This window comes from Gigantopelta aegis, chromosome 4, assembly GCF_016097555.1.
Source record: "Gigantopelta aegis isolate Gae_Host chromosome 4, Gae_host_genome, whole genome shotgun sequence".
Classification (NCBI taxonomy): Eukaryota; Metazoa; Mollusca; class Gastropoda; order Neomphalida; family Peltospiridae; genus Gigantopelta; species Gigantopelta aegis.
This window is the reverse complement of record NC_054702.1, coordinates 15,919,607-15,939,779: the sequence shown is the minus strand read 5'-3', so window position 1 is coordinate 15,939,779 and position 20,173 is coordinate 15,919,607. Positions and strand designations below refer to the sequence as shown.

The 20,173-nt window shown below is 34.5% G+C and overlaps 1 protein-coding gene across 2 annotated transcripts in view; it reads right to left on the bottom strand.

The window, feature by feature from the left end:
• The window catches only part of LOC121372715 (serine/threonine-protein phosphatase 6 regulatory subunit 3-like), a 38,804-nt gene extending 18,992 nt beyond the window's left edge, over positions 1–19,812 (bottom strand). For both annotated transcript variants that reach the window (XM_041499189.1, XM_041499191.1), the window contains exons 1-15: positions 19,523–19,812; positions 15,453–15,518; positions 15,143–15,222; positions 13,185–13,271; positions 11,065–11,251; positions 10,349–10,486; positions 9,812–9,877; positions 9,299–9,411; positions 8,170–8,283; positions 7,097–7,226; positions 5,201–5,359; positions 4,206–4,331; positions 1,702–1,766; positions 1,345–1,463; positions 805–890 (exon numbers count right to left, since the gene is read on the bottom strand). In XM_041499189.1, coding sequence (XP_041355123.1) covers positions 805–890; positions 1,345–1,463; positions 1,702–1,766; positions 4,206–4,331; positions 5,201–5,359; positions 7,097–7,226; positions 8,170–8,283; positions 9,299–9,411; positions 9,812–9,877; positions 10,349–10,486; positions 11,065–11,251; positions 13,185–13,271; positions 15,143–15,222; positions 15,453–15,512 — 1,530 coding nt within the window. In that variant the 5' untranslated portion in view covers positions 15,513–15,518; positions 19,523–19,812. The remainder of the gene's footprint in view (positions 1–804; positions 891–1,344; positions 1,464–1,701; positions 1,767–4,205; positions 4,332–5,200; positions 5,360–7,096; positions 7,227–8,169; positions 8,284–9,298; positions 9,412–9,811; positions 9,878–10,348; positions 10,487–11,064; positions 11,252–13,184; positions 13,272–15,142; positions 15,223–15,452; positions 15,519–19,522) is intronic.
• Positions 19,813–20,173: the final 361 nt, after the last annotated feature.

The following is a 20,173-nucleotide window of genomic DNA, read 5'->3' as shown; positions in this document are numbered from 1 at the left end:
ACACATACTTTGTGATAAAGTCTCTTTGTAACTATCTCAATTTACAGATAATGATATTAGACTGACAAATAAAATAAAATGTAATTGTATAAATCCTGGCAAACAGCACCAAAAGACATAAAAGTAGTACATTTGTGGTTCTTGGGAGTTTATTTTGGGAATGTATCCGCAAGCTTTTTTATTGGTCGAATACTGGGGCAACCCTCTCTATAATATGTCATGATTTGATCACGTGATCAAAATTATAATGACCGAGGTCACATTGCATTGCCAGCTCTGTTTGATCATAAATAAAAATATTAAAGACATTTTTAAAGATTTCAAATGGATTAAAAGTATTGCAAATGTTCACGGAATGTTGAATGGTGTAATAGCATGCAATAAAAATGGCCGACATTCATATTAACACTGTAGCTGATGAATATATACTTATGTTCATTCACATGGTTATCGTCTGCAATTGCGTTCCGGAAGAAAGAATGTTCACCCTGTCGCGTATGTTCAAAATACTTTGGGAAAATCTATATACTATTGTATATTAATTAACTAAATACACTGGTCGAATACTGGGGTCACTGCCCTATATAAAATAAATATTTAAAAAATCTACTTAAAAATTATATACAGTATACAATATTGTTTTTTGTTTAATACAAAGCATCATAAAAGGTATTAAAGATGTATGTATACACTGACCATGACACTTATTCAACACTTATTCACAACATTTAAGACCACTTGCCATAACAAACTTGACAGACACTATAGCTACAAAGGTGATTTATAACAAAGTCAATATCTTACCGATTCTATTGTATTTTTTTGGTTGATATCAGTAAGTGATGATGATAAAAAGGCTTCCCATTTTTCTTTGTATTCATCGGCTACTTCTGTAATATAATAAAACACAAACATTAATAATATAACAGAAACACACAAACAACCATCAATGCAATCATTCTAAATGTTTAACACAAAGCAAAAGCCTGAGGCACATTTAGGCGGGCGAGTGATTGTGGTTGTTTACTAAACTACTTTTTGCGCCTGAATGTTAAGTGAATGGGATTTGATGGTACCAATCGAACTGTTCACAAGCACTTGGCCTCCTTTAATTAAATAGTAATATTTGTGGCTAAATAAAGAATACATACAGCTACCTAACATCCAATTATTCAAGTTCAGACAAGGAAAAGTTTTTTTTTTTTTTTTTGAAAGCTTAAGATCGATAGAAGAGTTGAAAATAACAGTGGATAAAATCCAGAAATGTTTTACAGGGTTAGAGGTAAGAGGGTTAATTGTTAACTGACAAATGTGATATATCTTTTTCTCGCTATATTGGCTTACCATCAAAGCACTGTTTTATAAACTCTGCATTCTCCCCCTTGTCCAGACTGGCCTTTATTGAATTGGCCACTTTGGTTAGGTGGCCCATAAAGCCCTTGCGTCTTCCTCCTTCTTTAGATCTGAAATATTAGGGAACATCGTTACATAACATGAAGCCAGACACTTGCTGTGATAACTTTAGGGCAATGTATGAATCTAGTCTATAGTTTTAAAATGTAAAAGCTGTAATATATAATCACTAATGTCAATGCCATTTTAATGTCTCGTGTCCTGATTTATTTAAAAAACATTTTTAATTTTGGCTGGTGGCAGTAGGAACTGCTCTCACAGTGATATAAAATACAGATCTCCACTTACTGCAGCTGATCATTCTCGTCCCATTCTTCCAACACCCTTTGAATAACTTTAGTTTCTGAGAAAAGCTGGAAAAAAAAAATCTGCCATCAAAATTAAACTTAAAGGAGAGGGCAATTAAGGCATTTGGCCTGGTATGCATATTCGACGATATATAATGCACATTATTGCTTAATATCAACACGTATAATCGTATAGTTAATTAATAAAACGGTTAAATTTGACAACTATAATATATAACGGGCCCAGCCATTTTGTACCATCTCAGTGAGTACGCCCTCTGGCGAGCTGGTGGTTACGTAATACTTAACGCGTCACGTCAGGAATGAGCCTTAAACTAGAGAAACACAATCTACCTGGTTTTTGAGGGATGATAAATAGTCATACATTGCAATGATCTGTAATAATACACATCCCAGTAAGCCAGCAATAAGTATATCCAGCACTATATATATTTGTTTTTAATACAAAATAAAATACCATTGTTAAAGTGGCTACACAACAAGTCGAAATAATTAACAATGTTTTGCCCATGCATTAACCTACGTACTGAAATGATACACGGAGTGTTTTCTTAGTTAATTGGTCTATGCTGTTAGTTGCTTCTACCTGTAATTCCTGATTGGCAGGTGTGTATTTGATTGGTAACCAGACGAGCCAATTAACTGACGCTGTCTAGACACAAAAATACATACCGGTCTTGTGGAATATTAACTGTCGCCCCTAAAATTGTAATGGACATGGTTTATTACTGTAAATAGTTCTGTAAAACTATTGATTAAGTAGACTTTTCCATCTAAAACCACAGAACTGACCAATTACGTAGTCCCAAAGAAAAAAAAAATTATCACTGGGTATCGTGGGTTGTCGTTTTTGCTCCAATGTAGCTTATCAATAGGCCTAATAGTGTACATTTTTCCTTCGGATTATTAAACGGAGAAAAATACTATAACTCCATTTTGTTCCGTTAATGCAACTTGAAATATATTTAGTTAAATAGTTTATTATATTATTACGTCATTTATGCTGTTTTACAAGTCAGGTTGATCAAAGAAAAGCGCCTTGTCGAAAATTACTGCTTTTGTTTACACTGTACATACAGGAGATGGTCAGGAGCTGACGTCACTTCTCCCCAAGCTATCCCACCGGACGTCACAAAAACAAAACAAAATGGCTGCCCCCAGTTAGCAGGAATAATCATGTTTTTTTTATTAACTCTAAAATTACGCGTTTTTCATTTGCTAAAGTGTTAGTATGTGTTGGTGGTCCGGGTATGCATCTTTCCAACACATAAGGCTCTTGTTTGAGTTGACCCTACCTTTAACAACAGTAATAAACATCAGAACAAAAAAAGGAGGGCCGAATTTATGAAGCCTGTTTTTCTTAAACACTATAAGTTGTAGAAGCATCACGAGGGGTATATGGCTTTTTATGTACCCTGTGTGTGTTCTTAAAAAGCCATATACCCCGAGAGATGCTTCTACAATGAATTTATCTTGCCGACATGTTAAACCATATAGCCAAATAATCAAAATAACACCAGACAATAATTGTTAACAATTTATTAACGGAGCCGTACCACGCGGACGCGAACGAAACCACTTGCCAGTGGCAAAAAATAGCTCCATCGATAAATGAGTTTTTAACTTCAAATGTTTGTAATACGAAATTTTCTGAAACAGATATTAATAATAATTAAAAAAAACTTTATTTATTTATAATCTAATTATTGCTTTAGCATTAACTGGGGTGGCTGGAAACTGTTGGAAATTACAGATGGGATATAAGAGAATTTGGCTCCGCCCACAGGGGTATAAGGGAATTGTCCAACGGCAAATAACCAATGAGATTAAAGAATTTTACATGAAGGCGAGAGAAAGATGTTTAAGCACTAAAGATGTATTAGTTACAGGTGTGCAAGTCTAAAATATGCTTTGTAAATTTGGCCCTATGTTTAACAACTTAATCAACTATCAGCTGCGTACATGAGGTCTAAAAACTGATGAAAACCCCCAGGCTGCTACTCTGCTACTACATAAGTTAGTCAAGCAGGAAAAGGCTTTCAAATATACATTTAGTTACAAACAATGGTAAATAACCCTTGATATACCAGTCATGGTACATAGGTTGGAATGACAAAAAACCCAATGGGAATAAAAAAAATCATCAAAAACGTTTCATGTTCTCTTTTGATAGATACGAAACCTGACTTCTCACCAAATGCATTCCTTCTCGTACTGACGCAGACGTTCCAAGTCAAACATTTCCACTTTTTAACACAAAGAAATACTATAGTATCGATTGGCTGTTGGGATATTCGGACAAGTCCATGGACAGGGAAATGGAGAATGCCTATGGTGGAAGGTGAACCTAATGTATAAAAACAAAAATATTAAATCTAAATAAAATGCAAGTGGCTACTAGTGGGGAAACCCCCCCAAAACCAACATATAAAGGGGAACATCTATACTTGCAAACCAGCACCGACACCGTGGAATTTATCATACCTGAGATAAAAGTGGATTTTCTTTCTTGCCTTCTTCCTCCACCGGATGGTTGTTGAGTATTGTCACAATACACTGTTCCACTTGGGTATGCAAAAAATTATTCCATATGTATTTAAAATAGAGATCCTAAAAAAACAAAAGAGAAAAGAAAATCTTTGAAACGGCACATATTAACATGTATTCTATCCCAAATCAGAGACACATAAATACATTTTGAAGAGGCACTCTTTTTCCATATATTTTTTCCTGACTCCCGCCACCCTTCCCTCCCTGAAATAATCATTGGGGCAAGCTTCTAGGTTCCAATTTTGTTTTCTTTTGTGCAGTCATAAATTACTGTAAACTGTAAAAAAAAAACCCACCCATTTTCCTCAGAACAATTTTGCCAGTTCTCCAAGTTCATTGTTACAACACTTGTATTATGTCACACATGATTATACATCTACATCCATCTTCTGAACAACTAACAAATTACACAATTTTAAAAGTATATTACACTATCATTCAGCAATCACTATATCCGTGTCTATTTTTCTACAACCAATCTATTTCTACAACCAATCTATGAGATGACTGCACTAGAACACACCTCCAATCAGTAAAATCAGACAAAATACCTCTAAAAATGATCAAACATCTACATCAATCTCCTAAACAACTAGCAAATTAACTGGTAAAAATATATTAGTCAGTATTCTTGTCAAAATACCACTAGAGCACACCAAAGTATTAATCATCGGCTATTGTTTGTCAAACACTTGGTAATTTTGACAGTCTTAAAAGAGAAAACCTGCTACATTTTTCCATTAGTAGCTAGGGATCTTTTATACACACCTCACAGACAGGATAGCACATACCACAGCCTTTGATATACCAGTCGTGGTGCACTGGCAGGAACGAGAAATAACCAAATACTTTGACAAATGAAATATATCTGAATAATGTCTAACAATACACTGAATAACTTCCAAGTAAGAAGACTAGTGTGCACTAACCAGCAGAATGCTGACGGTTCCCAGATGAGCTAGCTCCACATTGACGGAGTGGGTGTTTGTAGACAGCAGAGCCGTGATGAGCCGAGCTATCTGAAGTCGAGTGTTGCCCAGTGGCGGATCCAGCGTGCCAAACGTTGTTGGCATTGTGCTAAAATGTTGCTGAAACACAAATCAAGATCATGAGCTACTGCTGTAGAATACACAGACTTTTAGTCAGTGTTCTGAGTAGAAGTCTGAAGTTGAAGTAATAATACTAATATAGACAACTTTAAAAAAGCATCATGGGATATTTTATAAAATTAAAATTTAGTTTAATGAAACAACTGGAGCACACAGTTTTATTAATCATCAGCTATTGGATGTCAAACATTTGGTAATTCTGTGATAGTCTTCAAAGGAAACCAACTACATTTTTCCATTAGCAGCAAGGGATCTTTTATATGTACTTTTCCTCAAACAGATTTATATGCACATTCCTACAGACAGGAGAGTACATACCACCACCGTTGATACACCAGCTGTACATCACTGGTCAAAACTGGAAGTAAGCCAGTGAAGGGAATTGTTATGTAACAATGACAATATTAAACTACATTATAAGAATGAAAAAAGAAACTCCCCTACAATCAAAAAGTCAACTCTTCGAATTTTAGCACAGGAGATCATATAGCATGTCCTTTGATATACAGTAAAGTACTTTTTAGAATGAACACGCTTATAACAAACTACCGGTTAGAACGAACTGATTGTAAAGTCCCAATTTGCCCCCCCCCCCCCCCCCCCCCCCCGCCCCAATGTATTAGTAATAAATTTTAATGTATAGAACGAACTATGTACAGCGAATTATCTGTGAAAAAGAACCAATTTTTGGGGTCAAAATTGTGAATTTCAGTGTAAATTAGTGCATATACAGCGAACCGATCATAACTGTCAGTCAGATAACATCCGCGTGGGAGTAATGTATTGGACAATAAACAGATGTTCTCACTTCACTGCTATTGTTCGCTTGTTGAAGTCTCCATCGCTTCACTGACATTTTGCCGGTATCCCACAAGAAGACTGACACATGCAAGTCACTTGCATCTTATCAATCAGTAGCATTAACGACAATGCATCCAAAATGACTGCACTGACAAGTCCAATCAGATAACGTCTGCTTGTCGTTACGTAGTAGATTGGTATTAATTAACGGATTAATGCAGTGAGCAATTAACCGTCTGTTCTTACTTCACTGCTATTGTGTGCTTGTTTAAGTGCCGGTATCCAACAATACGAATGACACGGGAAACTCACTACACAGTCATTGTAATTAGCGTTAAATAACCGGATATTTTTTTTTGAAGGTAGGTAACACAAATGTTATGAAATGTTGCACAGTATTCGGTCGATGCGCAATCATGACGGACATAACACTGTTTTCCAAAGTAAAGTTGATGTAGCTACGCCTGCGTTTCATTCGATTGCCTACATCACTATAGCCCTGCAGGCTATGAAACCAACTCTGAATAAGCATATAAAAATAAGCAACTTTGTTTCAAAACGTGACTGACTGAACACTCATTTGATTCAACATGCTGTATTTATTTGAATATTTACTTCTATTGGTGATAATAAATGAAATATATAAAAAAAAACTCTCCCACTAATTCTTGTGTTTATGGTGGTTAAATTTGAAAAATCTAAAATGGCCGACTTCCTGAATGAAAACGGCTCACTTCTGTAAATGTTTACAACGAACTACTGCTATAACGATCCGATGTTCCTGGTCCCTTGCAGTTCGTTATAAGAGTACTTTACTGTATATATCATGAATAGGGGTGGGGAGAAAGAGCCCAAATTAATTTGTCCCATAGTAATAACAATTTAATAATAACAACAACAAACTGAGAGATGTACCTTTGGTGGATCTAATAATAAGTTATGGAAGTCTTTTAAGCGTGGAGTTATTGCAGCCAAGACACTGTTCACCCCCTGAGTGAGCCGCTCGGCATCCTGAGCAGTCATGTGGTCGTTTGCCACTTCAGGCCTGACAAAAAACAAACATAACAAACCCAACTCAACAAACAATATTAAACTTCATTAATCAGCATGTGACATATACAAATATTTCCACATTACACATTAAATTTTTTTTATACATAAAAGGGTCATGACTACAGAAAACCCCAAAGAATACATACTAACACAGTAAAAAATATTTACACACAAAAGTGTCATACTACAGAAAACAATGTCAAAATGACATTAATAAACACATTACATAATACTTACACGTGTTTAATGTTCAATGTTACAGTCATGTATATAAAAAATAGGCTTATCAACCACACCCTATACTATTTCTAATGATCAGAGTAACACCAGGATTGTATTAAAGAGCATTAGTAAGCCAGACATACTGATGGAAAGAAATATGGGAACACATGATATTGGAGAACAAATTAAATTCACTACTAGTTATGCCTGAATGAAATAGGGAGATGTCATGTAGGATTGACTGCCAGTAACACGCTTAACTTCCTGATACTGTATAGGAGGGTTTTGGTTGAAGTCCATATTTGCCGTTACTATTTACGTGCACTTATTTTTTTCAATCAGTATATATCCATGTAGAATCCACTGTGATAACTGAAACCTTTGCCACTTAACCGTGATAAATGAAACTTGTCGAGTGATGTAACCACTTAACACTGAATGTTTGCACATGACATGTAATGTTCAGAATTACTTCCAGATAAAATATTTTTAATAAGTATACATTTGTTTTAAGTTAATTTTGGACATACTAATGGATACAATAAATAATAAAAAACCTGCTATAAATCCATCCCAACCCACTAACAAACATTTATACATACAAGATGCATTTTTATTTTAATTAATAAAGGAACTATGGCAATACATATGTAATGTTATTCAATAACGTTTCAAAAAGGAAAAAAGAAAGAAAGAATATTTGAATAACTTACCCTTGTTTTCGAACCTCAAGAAGAGTGTGTATAACAAAGAGTCCATTTACTAAAACTGACTCATTCTTTTCTGTATTTAGAAGATTGCTAAGCAGTTTTGACACAGTTTCCTCTCTAAAATAGAAAACCCCAACACACATTCAGTTGGTAGTAAAAACAAAACATCAAATATAAATCATTTATGAGGTGCATCAGGGATTTATCCAAGCATTCTGTGGAACCAACATAGGTCCCTTCCCAAAAGCAAGTGACAACGTAAATTCCTATTTGATGTTTTAACTATGTTTAAATTCTGATGAACATGGTATATATTTATAAGGTATATATTTATAAAAGGTTAAGTTGTATTGATTTAGGACTTAAAGTCTGTATGAAATGGAGCTAAACAGAAAACAATAATGCTGAGGTAAACAACATACATGTTCTCATTAAAATTACATACATAGAGGTTACTACCAGAGAATTTTTCGGTATCGTCAATATCATACATTAGGAATAAAAATTGTATTATACGAGTACACTATATACAGTACATTCCCCAATTCATATTTCCCGCTGTTTTGCACACGACACTCACCGGAAACACTTTATTAACAGGAAACAGAAGACAACTCAGTTTCCTGTGTCTTTAGATTTAGTTTTTTCAATGGAAAACACCTTGGAATTTTGAATTGAGAAAGTGGTTTTCGGCATGTATTTTCTCTTGACAACAATGGTGGCACGTTGGGGTCATTTGATAATAAATTTGACAGTTTTACCAATAACGGAAATCACCAAATATTGCAATATGAATCTTAGTTCGTTAAAAAAAATATTCTGGTCAGAAAACCACTGTTATTGGGAATAATAGACATAAATACTGGACAGATGGCCACAAATGCATGCAAGTAAATGCAACTTTTCCCCCTTTTTTTGTGCCTAATTTTAATCAACATTAATTGATCTAAAATATCATTAAAATAACTAAAATAATACTTACCGATTCATATATGCACTTTATTTTATGTATTTATAAAACATTTAAGTGAATATATGTAAAAATTATAAACTTGTACACACTCAACATGGTTTTCGTAAAAAATTAATCCAGTAGTCTAAAGGTTAACATGTGTTAACAATGGTAACTTACAATTCCATGGTAACTAACAGAGGGTCTGGATCTGAGCTATCTTGCTGTTGTATTATCTGCTCCCGGCCAAGGCGCACAATGTCACACAAAGACTGGGCTGCATTACAGTGTATCTAAACGAACGTATCAATGAACATATTGCTTTGTAATCATACCATACATTTTGTTACTTATAACAGAACACAAACTTCAATAAAAATAAATGCCACATTAAATAAAAGCTAGTCCATATATTTTGATTCTGTTTTTATGGAAAATAATGAAATACTGGATTGAGAATTCCCCAAATATACAATGTATTAGTATTAATACATATTAAAATAAATTTTATTAATTAGACACTATAGTTATTGTCTTTTCAACAGTTTAATATGAAGATAAATAAACAAACAAATGATGAACAAATCGCAGCAAATATAAAGCTGAACATTTCATAAGTACATAGATACAATAACTAAGAAAAAGGAATAATGGATAGATATTTAAAAAAGCTCCAAGCTAGAAATGTCTTACATCATCGTCTGTTGATGGGACTATACTAGCTACAAGTCGCTCCACAACACGTTGTTCATTCAACCACTGAAGAAACAAAAATAGTTAAGTATTGAAAGAAACAAAAAAACAAACATAACCAAACATAACCAGTCTTCTCAAAACAACTGTAATCAGGTTTTTATATCTTACAGCACTATCAATTTTCAAATGCATTCTGCCATTAATATTGTAAGGTAGGTGGTGGGAGAGTAAAAGTGTTTAAAAAAACACCATCTAGTAGTCTGCTTGGCTTATAACATCGAACAACTGGCTGCCCGGTTGTAACATCAGAGCCTTTATTAATACAGGTAATGACATTTATCAACCCTAAACCATGTACCCACATAAACAAATGCATTTAACAAGAAACTGAACCTTTGGCTCCCCATTACAAGTTTAAAAAATATGTATACAAATATAAATAATAGCTGTGCAAATACAAAGAGATTAATTTTAATTACAAAAATAAACTGAGTCTTGTGTTGCTGTGTTAAAGATGCATGTCAAAGAGTGTACCTCTATCACAGCTCTGCGTACTTCCGGAGACTCTATACATGTGATCAGCCTAAGAAGCAGGTCCATTATTGCAGATGTACCTATGTGACTTAATAAACTTCCAACAAAATCTTTCTGACTTTTTAAATACTCAAAAATCTGAAAAAGAAAAACATTAAGCATTATTATTACAATAAAAACAATAAGTTAAGTGAAAAAAAGTGTATTATTGCCACGAGTCATTATACACAAACCACAAACAATTTCTGCTGTTATAGCATTTACTGGATTATGATAAATTAATTGCAAAAAAAATAATTAAAAAATTGATAAATTATGAAAGATGGATCATGATATGATGAAAAAAAAGGAGGTGTATTTCATTCTAAATTATTAATAATGATAAAAACTGTTTTGCATTTTGGTGACATTTATCAATGTATAATAAAAGTACTGTTATAATTTGACAAATTTCATAACTGTTAAATAAAATACCAGGGACAGTTTGGGTCAATTTTATGCTAAGCCACTATAACAAATAATCACCCGGTGAACACTCAAACACAAAACTAACAGAATAGAACCTCTTTAAACCAGATAGACTGTAAAACCAGACTTTTTAGGTGTCCGCATTAGAGGGATTTACTATATACATATATGTGTATGTATGCATGCTTGCACATATATTTAAACATGTAGGGAACAAATACAACTCGGCAAAAGTTTCTTTCTCTCACCATTTCACTTTTCCTTGTTATTAAAAGTCCCATCACTTTGCTGAAAAAACTTGCAAGCAGTGGATTCAAGGGTTTTTCAGATTCTAAAAAACTATACAACTTTTCCACAAGTTCTTCACTGCTCGCCAACTTATCGTTGATCTGTGACACATCAGAGGTGAGTAGTTCACAGGCTGTGTTGGGGTACCTGAAAGACAAAAAGTAAATTATGATGAAAGACAGAACAGTTTTATTTAAAGATGCATTCCAATTGATTTTAACTACGGTTGTACGGCATGAGATATATGGTTAAGGACCACAAATATTACATAAAACCCACTGAAACCACTCAATAAAGTACTCTTTTCAAGTAACAGCAAGGGATCGGTTATATGCACCATCTCACAGCCAAGACAGTACATACCATAGTATTTGTGACACCAGCTGTGGAACATTGGCTGGAATGAGAAATATCTCATGTGCCCACTAATGGGGATTGACTCAAGATTAATTGCACATTAGAGGAGTGAATTAACCTTCCGAGTACTGCAGGCAAGATATATCGCCCGACGTCACGTCAGTCGACATACTGTATACTGTATACAGTGCATTCCCCAATTCATATTTCCCGCCGTTTTGAACATGACACTCACTGGAAACGGAAATATAATAAAAGAAAAAAGATTTTTTTCAAAATGGTGGCTTTTGTTTTGATTTTTGCAATTGAAAATACCTTGAAATTTTGAGTTCAAAAAGTGGTTTTCGGCAAGTATTTTCGCTTGACAACAATGGCGGCACATCGTGATCATTTTCAAGGATTGATAGCTGATTGTGACAGCTAATTTGATAATAAATTTGATCGTTTTACCAGCAACGAAAATTACCAAATATTGCAATATGAATCGTAGTTCGGGTTTAAAAAAAAATTCTGGTCAGAGAACCACTGTTATCGGGAATAATGGACATAAATACTGTACAGCTGGCCACAAATGCCCGTAAGTAAACGCAACTTTTTCGATTTTTTGCCTAATTTTAATCACCATTAGCGGATCTAAAAATAATAAAAATTACCAAAAAACCCCACGAAAATAATACTTACCGATTCATATATGAACTTTATTTCATGTATTTATAAAACATTTAAGTGAATATATGAGAGTAAAAATTATAAACTTGTACCCACTCAACGTGGCTTTTGTTAAAAATTAATCCAGTAGTCTAAAGGTTAAAACTGGACTATGTCCCACCCCTTTTTATGATGAATGCAATACTAAATTTACCACATATTATGTACTGAATATTAGCTCAGAGTTCATACACACACTGGTTAAAAAAGTCCATATTTTTTCAAAATGTTAATCATTGGCTATTGGATGTCAAACATTTGGTAATTTTGACATATGGTCTCAGAGGAAAGCGGCAACACTTTTTCTAAGGGATCTTTTGTATGCACGCGGGACGTAGCCCAGTGGTAAAGTGCTAGCTTGATGCACAGTCGGTCTGGGATCGATCCCTGTCGGTGGGCCCATTGGGCTATTTCTAGTTACAGCCAGTGCACCACGACTGGTATATCAAAGGCTGTGGTACGTACTACCCTGTCTGTGGGATGGTGCATATAAAAGATCCCTTGCTGCTAATTGAAAAGAGTAGTCCATGAAGTGGCGACAGCAGGTTTCCTCTCTGAATATCTGTGTGGTCCGTAACCATGTCCGATGCCATATAACTGTAAATACAATGTGTTGAGTGCGTTGTTAAATAAAACATCTTTCTTTTTTGTATGCTCCATCTCAAACACAGAATAGCACATAACATGGCTTGGGAACATGCTCAGTGATAGAAATAAGCAGAATTTTTCATTTGTTCACTGGACAAGTACATTGAAAATCTACTTATCCAAAAATATTTTCACTTATCCAAATAAATGTTTTGTTTTATTCAAGTACAAGGACCATATTTTTGATTGCTAAAAATTAAATTGCACTGAACATTTTCACTTGTCCACTGAACAACCACTGAGGTACATTTTGCTTGTCCGAAAAGATTTTCACTTGTCAGGACAAACGGACAAGTGCTTATTTCCAACACTGCACGTCTTGTGCTAAAAATGACAACATGTATACAATAAGAGTAGTTCAACTTACTTAAAACGTAACTTTTCATCAACATCATCTGGAGGCTCCTGTGTTATTAGTCGCACCATTTCCTCCATATGTTCTGGACGGACAACACTACAAGTGGACAAGAATTAGCACCTAAGGATCATTTTATGTGAAATGAATGTTTTCAATTGTCAAACTGGAATAACAAAGACCATTAAATTAATTTTCCTAAACACATTTAAAGGAATTTTGCAAAAGCTATCAATTTTGGATTATCAGTCACACTGGCATCAAAATAAGTTTAGAATGGATATTCAGGTTACACACACACCATATGATATATTTTCAACAAAAGCACTGGTTAACCTTCTGATTACTGCAGGCGAGGTATCTCGCCCAACGTCATGCCAGTCAACAACAATGGCGGCATGTCACAGTCATTTTCAGGGATCGATAGCTGATTGTGACAGCTATGAGGTGCAATCAAAAAGTTCCGATAATATGCCTTTAAAACAGCAAAAACTGTTCCAGATCCAATTTTGGCTGCCGTCCTCTTTGAAGTAACCATGTTGTGCAGCGATACACTGTTCCCAGCGCTTCTGCCATGCTTGGAATTCCCCCAGTAAGTCATGTTCTTTAAGTGAGTCGAGAACCATCTGCGATTTGCGCTGGATCGCCTCCACAGTGTCAAAATGGCGACCCTTCAGATTGAACTTCATCTTGGGGAAGAGAAAGAAGTCGCAGGGAGCCAAATCTGGCGAGTAGGAGGGGTGAGAAGTGATGATCATGTTGGTCTAGGTAAAAAAAACTCGAGTTTTTAACATTTTGTGAGTGGGCATGTTGTCATGATGGAACACCCAATTGCCATCGCGCCACAGTTGAAGTCGTTTGCACCAAATGTCCTCCCTTAGACGCCTCGGAACATTACAGTATAGAACTCCTGACACACAATTTGTTCAAACATTTTCGGGGGTTGTGCTCGCCCTGACCTCTCGTCATCCTCCAGTGACATTCTGCCCCTCTTAAAGCGAGAATGCCTCTCAAAACACCTCTCACCCGGCTCATTGCTTTGTTGCTGTAGGCTTGCTTAAGCATTTCAAGGGTCTCCGTTGCTGATTTCCCCCTGAGTCTGACGTAGAATTTGATGTCTGCTCTCCTCGTATTTTGATAATAAATTTGATCGTTTTATCAACAACGAAAATCACCAAATATTGGGATATGAATCGTAGTTCGTTTTTTAAAAAAATATTCTGGTCAGAAAGCCACTGTTATTGGGAATAATGAACATAAATACTGGACAGCCTAATTTTAATCAACATTAACTGATCTAAAATATCATAAAAATTAGAAATATACACAAAAATAATACTTACCGATTCAAATATGAACTTTATTTTATTTATTTATTTATAAAACATTCAAATGAATATAGGTGAGTAAAAATCATAAATTTGTACCCACTCAACGTGGTTTTTGTCAAAAATTAATCCAGTAGTCTAAAGGTTAAGACAAAAAATAAAAATAAAATAAAAAATAAATAAAAACAAAAAACTTACACATTTCAATCAATTATGTTTTATAAAAACACATATTTGTTCAAGACCCCAAAAATCATTCAAAATAAAAGATAAACTTTTAGTGTAATTATCAGTAACTATGCATCAAATATATTCAACAAAGTTATTCAATAAAACATCATAATTATTGTCATTACATTAACTTAACTCTGCATAATGTAGCTGTTATCAAAAAGATTCTATAACTGGTCTGATATCTTACGACACTGTGTTCCCTACAATGACTTAACTTGTAGCTATGGCCAGTATAGCTGCTTAAAATGAGAGAGAGAGAGAGAGAGAGAGAGAGAGAGAGAGAGAGAGAGAGAGAGAGAGAGAGAGAGAGAGAGAGAGAGAGAGAGAGAGAGAGAGAGAGATAGAGATAGAGAGACACCGACCGACCAACCATAATGACAATGCTGAAGACCTTGGATCGTTACTTACAAGTCAATAAGCTTCCTATTTTGAGCTTTACATTCCTGCAGAATATCATCTTCATCCATAAGTTCTGATAACGTAACATCCTAAAATACACAACATATAATGCCTTGAAATGTTTCTGATTTTTCGGTCAAAAATGTATCATTACCAAGCATGTCCCATCGCATCTTCATTCTGACATAAAATGCTGAACTCCCAAACCCTCAAAAAAGAGAGCACACAGTTTGCCTAAATAATTATCTTATAATTATGAAAATAAAACCCCACCACCTTTCCCAACCTAAAGCCTTACATTAAACACATTTTTATTTACCTCTTTTTCAAGCAGTGTGTCTATATGGGAAGACGTCATCAAATTAAATTTCCAAAACATGGTGACCTGAAAAAAAAGAAGAAAAAAGACTGCACTCTAGACGACTGAATAGTTTTAAAGATCCCCAAAATCTAGAAATCTGACTAAAAACACATCTGCTAAACAGTCACTAATGCAGGGAGTTCATCATTAAGTAAAGTAGGTGGCTACATCTAGTAGGGGTGGGAATTGGTGAACTGTAAAAAAAAGAGGAAAGCTAGAGGGCCCCTGGAAATTCTTGAAATCCTAGGTTAAAATCTGTGCCATCGGACACATTTTGGAGGAAAGGACGATTAAAATGAAAGGAAACGCAACATTTCATGAGAGGAAAACAGCTGATCCGAGGAGAATTCCCACCCGATTTAGAGAATGCAGGGAGGTTTATAACTGAAAGCATTGAATAATAGGCTGCAAATAAAGACATTGGTAATGTATGTTTTACTTCCTTCCTCCAACCAAGGCTGTTGAATATATTGTCCTGTCTACAGCAAAGTGGATATAAAAGATCCCTTTCTGTAGTGGCAGAATACCAATACAATATATCATTTTCTTTTTGTTAGATATCATATGATCGTTCCAACATGGCATTCATTAAAGGAGCAATATCAAAGTTGCATAATGACCGCAATATTTATTCATTTTTCTTGTGAAATGTGAAAAAGACTATGCATTGCATTTTTTGCCCACAATAAATGATATAATAATTTTAGTTTCTATTATTTACAGGCCTGGAATTTTTATGGTAGTGTCAATTTTAAACCAGAAATATTTATAGCAAACAAATTATCCTTTCAATTTTTTTCCAGTGGCAAAAAAAAGAGAGAACAAAAGCCATTGGTAAAACAGCGCACACGTGGCAAATCATACTGCAGCTACGGCAATTGCATCAGTGCCACCATTAAAATAAATACAAGCCTTCCACCAACACTCTTATTCAATACCAGACCACGCTGTTTAAGGGGAGTATCACTCTCCCGGCCCTAATCTAGAACTGAAAAAGTAGAAGAGACATCTCCCTTCCTAGATGAAAGGGGAGATTTTTGATAAAAATAGGCGAAGTGAACATTTATTGGTACATTTCGTAACATTTCTGTGTACAATAGGAAAAATTAAGAATTTTATACTCAGTTCTTATTGTAATATTTCGAAATAAAATACTACATCCGGAAATAAAATTCAAACATAACTGTTTTAAATTTCATTAAAAATGTGATATTATTAAGTAGTTTATAATGTGCTAAAATTAAAGTATTAATTAGTATTTTCTGGCATTACTGAAATTAATATGGCTGAGGATTAATAATGCTTGACTGGTCATAGCAGACTGTGCGACATGGGGTCACTTTGAAAAACAATAGCCTGGTTTATGGATGTATCTGAAGAATGTCAACATTAGACAACATATATTCAATCTCTTCACTACAGAAACTGGCATGAGTATTAACATTTGTTTTATTGATAATAAACTGAAAAAGATAAAACATCATTTCAGCAAATCGACCGTACATTAAGTATGCATATGCAGAAACCATTTCCTGTTAATAGGCCGGTTCACAATTACTTTAGGATAGAGCCTGGCACCAAAGTAAAAACATTGGCCACCATATGGCGACAAGGTGCGACTTAAGCTATGACAATAAACAAGTCGGGGTATTGACGTTTGTCGAGTGATTTAGTTTTTTTTTAAATCTGATTAGGTCCAAAATATTACGGTGACTTCGACTTCTCACTACTGCTAACTTTTGTCGAAAAAAATTATCATTTCGCTGGCAAGATTAGGGTCTGCTCTCACGCCCCTGAAAATAGTTCAAGGAATTTGTTTAGTTCCCCATGGCATCTTAATCTGTATGGTATCAATATTGTAATATTTCAAATGGCTCCCCATAATATAAGTTAGAGGAACAAGTAATCACTCGCCTCATTTTTGTTCACTTTCTGGGGCCTAATTCACAAATGTCTCTTAGGCTCTTTTAGACAACAAAGCATCCTCTTTACAAGTATTTTAGCATTGCACTGCAAGATCGCAAAGTTGCTAGAGTTTAGTGAATTAGGCCCCAGGTCCGCAATTAGGCTTCTCATTTATTAACAGGCTATTTTTATTTCCAAAGTTCAAATTTTGCCATGGCACAGACAACATACATGTGCTGTGCCGTGTGTTGGCTCTCTTACTTGCAGGTGTGCCCAAAAAATCTAATGTTGAATGGCTAGAAAAATGTGTAGTACCATTCCCATAGATACCACAATGTATATACAGGCCCTAATCTAGCTGACAAAATGGATATTTTTTTGCTGAAAGTCGGCTCAAGTCACCAAGTTATCAGCAGTAGTAAGACGAAGTCGCCAATATTTTAGACCTAATCATATTTTAAAAATAAAATCACATAACAGATGCCAAGACGCTGCTTTGTTTCGTGTCCATCTTTCATTTGTCGCTCGCTCAATGCGTGGTCAGTCTGGGATCGATCCCAGTCTGTGGGCCCATTGGACTACTTCTTGTTCCAGCCAGTGCACCACGACTGGTATATCTAAGACCGTGGTATGTACTACCCTGTTTGTGGGCTGGTGCATATAAGTATTATAACAAAAACCTTGCTGTTAATCGAAAAGAGTAGCCCATGAAGTGGCGACAGCGGATTTCCCCTCTATATCTGTGTGACCCATAACCATATGTCTGATGCCATATAACCATAAATAAAATGTGTTGAGTGCATCGTTAAATAAAACATTTCTTTCTTTCTTTATATCTCACTTGTCATCATGTAGAATGGTATTTTTACTTTGGTGCCAGACTGTACATCAAAGCATGTTGCACCGTTTGCAGTGATCAGTAAAGACAGAGCTAGCTCTAGCTCAGCAGAAAACTTCGCCAAAGTATCTATTAAACTTCAAAAACCCAGTTATTTTGTTTCAAAATATAAATTATTACATAAAATTATTTCGCCAAATAAAAATAAAATTTGCCAATTGTTTTTTAAATTCACAATTGCCAAATGTGGCAAGTGCCAAAGCTAGCCATGAAAGAATTATTAAATCTCAGCCACACTCATTTCAGTAATGCAAGCAAATACCTATTTTTACTTTCATTTTATGACACATAATCTATCAATTACTTAATTAGTTAATATTAAATTTTATTACCAGAAATAATTAGTATTTTATATCGAAATATTATGATTTGAACAGAGTATACAATAATAAAAAAACCACTTCCTGGTCTGTTAACAGAATGTCTAAAATGAAAAACAAATTTGTAAGTGATTTACTTCATTTATTTTTTTCATCAATAAAAAGTCAGTTTTCTTTAATACCAACTACATGGGTCCAAAGACTGAAATTGCTGAACATGTAACCAGAAAGGAGTGCGTGACTATTCATTACACTTTACGTAGTATGCCAAAAGTGGGACCTCTTTAAAAATTTGTGGCAAATGGATTCAGCAATATATTATTATATATTAAAAACAAATAGTGTGTTATATACATCCCTGGACCAACTAGTTACAAAAATAATATTTATTTGCTTTTCGGTTACATGTTTCTGTTAGTTTATCCTGAAGTACGTGACTTGATTATTCCAGGAAAAGTATTAACATTAGGCCATACAAATATATAACTGTTTTACTGGTCGATTAGAATACCGAGATCTGTATGATTAACATCGAATTGTACCAAATATAAGTCTTTTTTCAAAAGCAAATGGCACTGCAAATTCACAATCTGATGAGTAAATATTTTTGTAATTATGTCTGCTCTCATAAATTAACAATGGTACATTACATCATTCAGTGGCCTTAAAAAATATATATTTGAATTATGATTACATCACATTAATTTTCCCAATAACATCAGACTGGGAAAACCGACAACAAAATCCTGGATAAATCCATGGTAGCACCACGATCATTAAATGTGAAGGCGTTCCCGAATGACAGAATTAGTTACTGCCAACTTTAACGGCATTTATCAACCCCATGATTAAAAATAAATATTATCTTATTGATCTTGATATTATAGAATGTGGTTTACACTTACGAATTTAGACCTGTCGTCTGCAATTGTTACAACATAAACACTGGTATGTCAGTTTTACTTCAAACACGGAATCACAAACATTACGACAACGCAGTCCCAATCAAGTCATTCGTCCAAGACAATAATACAATACAAAAATAAAAACGTTCCTTGTACAGTTTACGTTGGGATATATATACTCATATTTTAAAATATGACATGTATGCAATTGTTAAATACGCATGTATTTGTTTAAAATGTGTCCCCAGGCGGGAACTGATATTATTAACAAATCCAAGATGGCTTCCGCTAAAAAACGAAATTCTCGGACATCCCATAATTATTGCAGTTCTCGCGAGATTGAATATTTTACAAAGAGTAGTCTCTAATTCTTACAACAGACTCTAGGTGTCACTGTATCGATAATGCTGAGGCACAGGTCCTAGCCTGCTGCAATTTTAGCAATAATAATAATAATTATTATTATTATTATTTATTATATATTTTTTGGTAAATAATTTCAATTTGGTTTGACGTGAAAAGAAAAGTAAACATGTTTTGGAAATAACAAAAATCTACTATATTTAGTATAATTTACAAGTGTGCAGTTTAGAAAACAATCGGCTCAGAAATAAATAACTTGTAGTCAGTTCCATAGTAAGAAGATAAAAA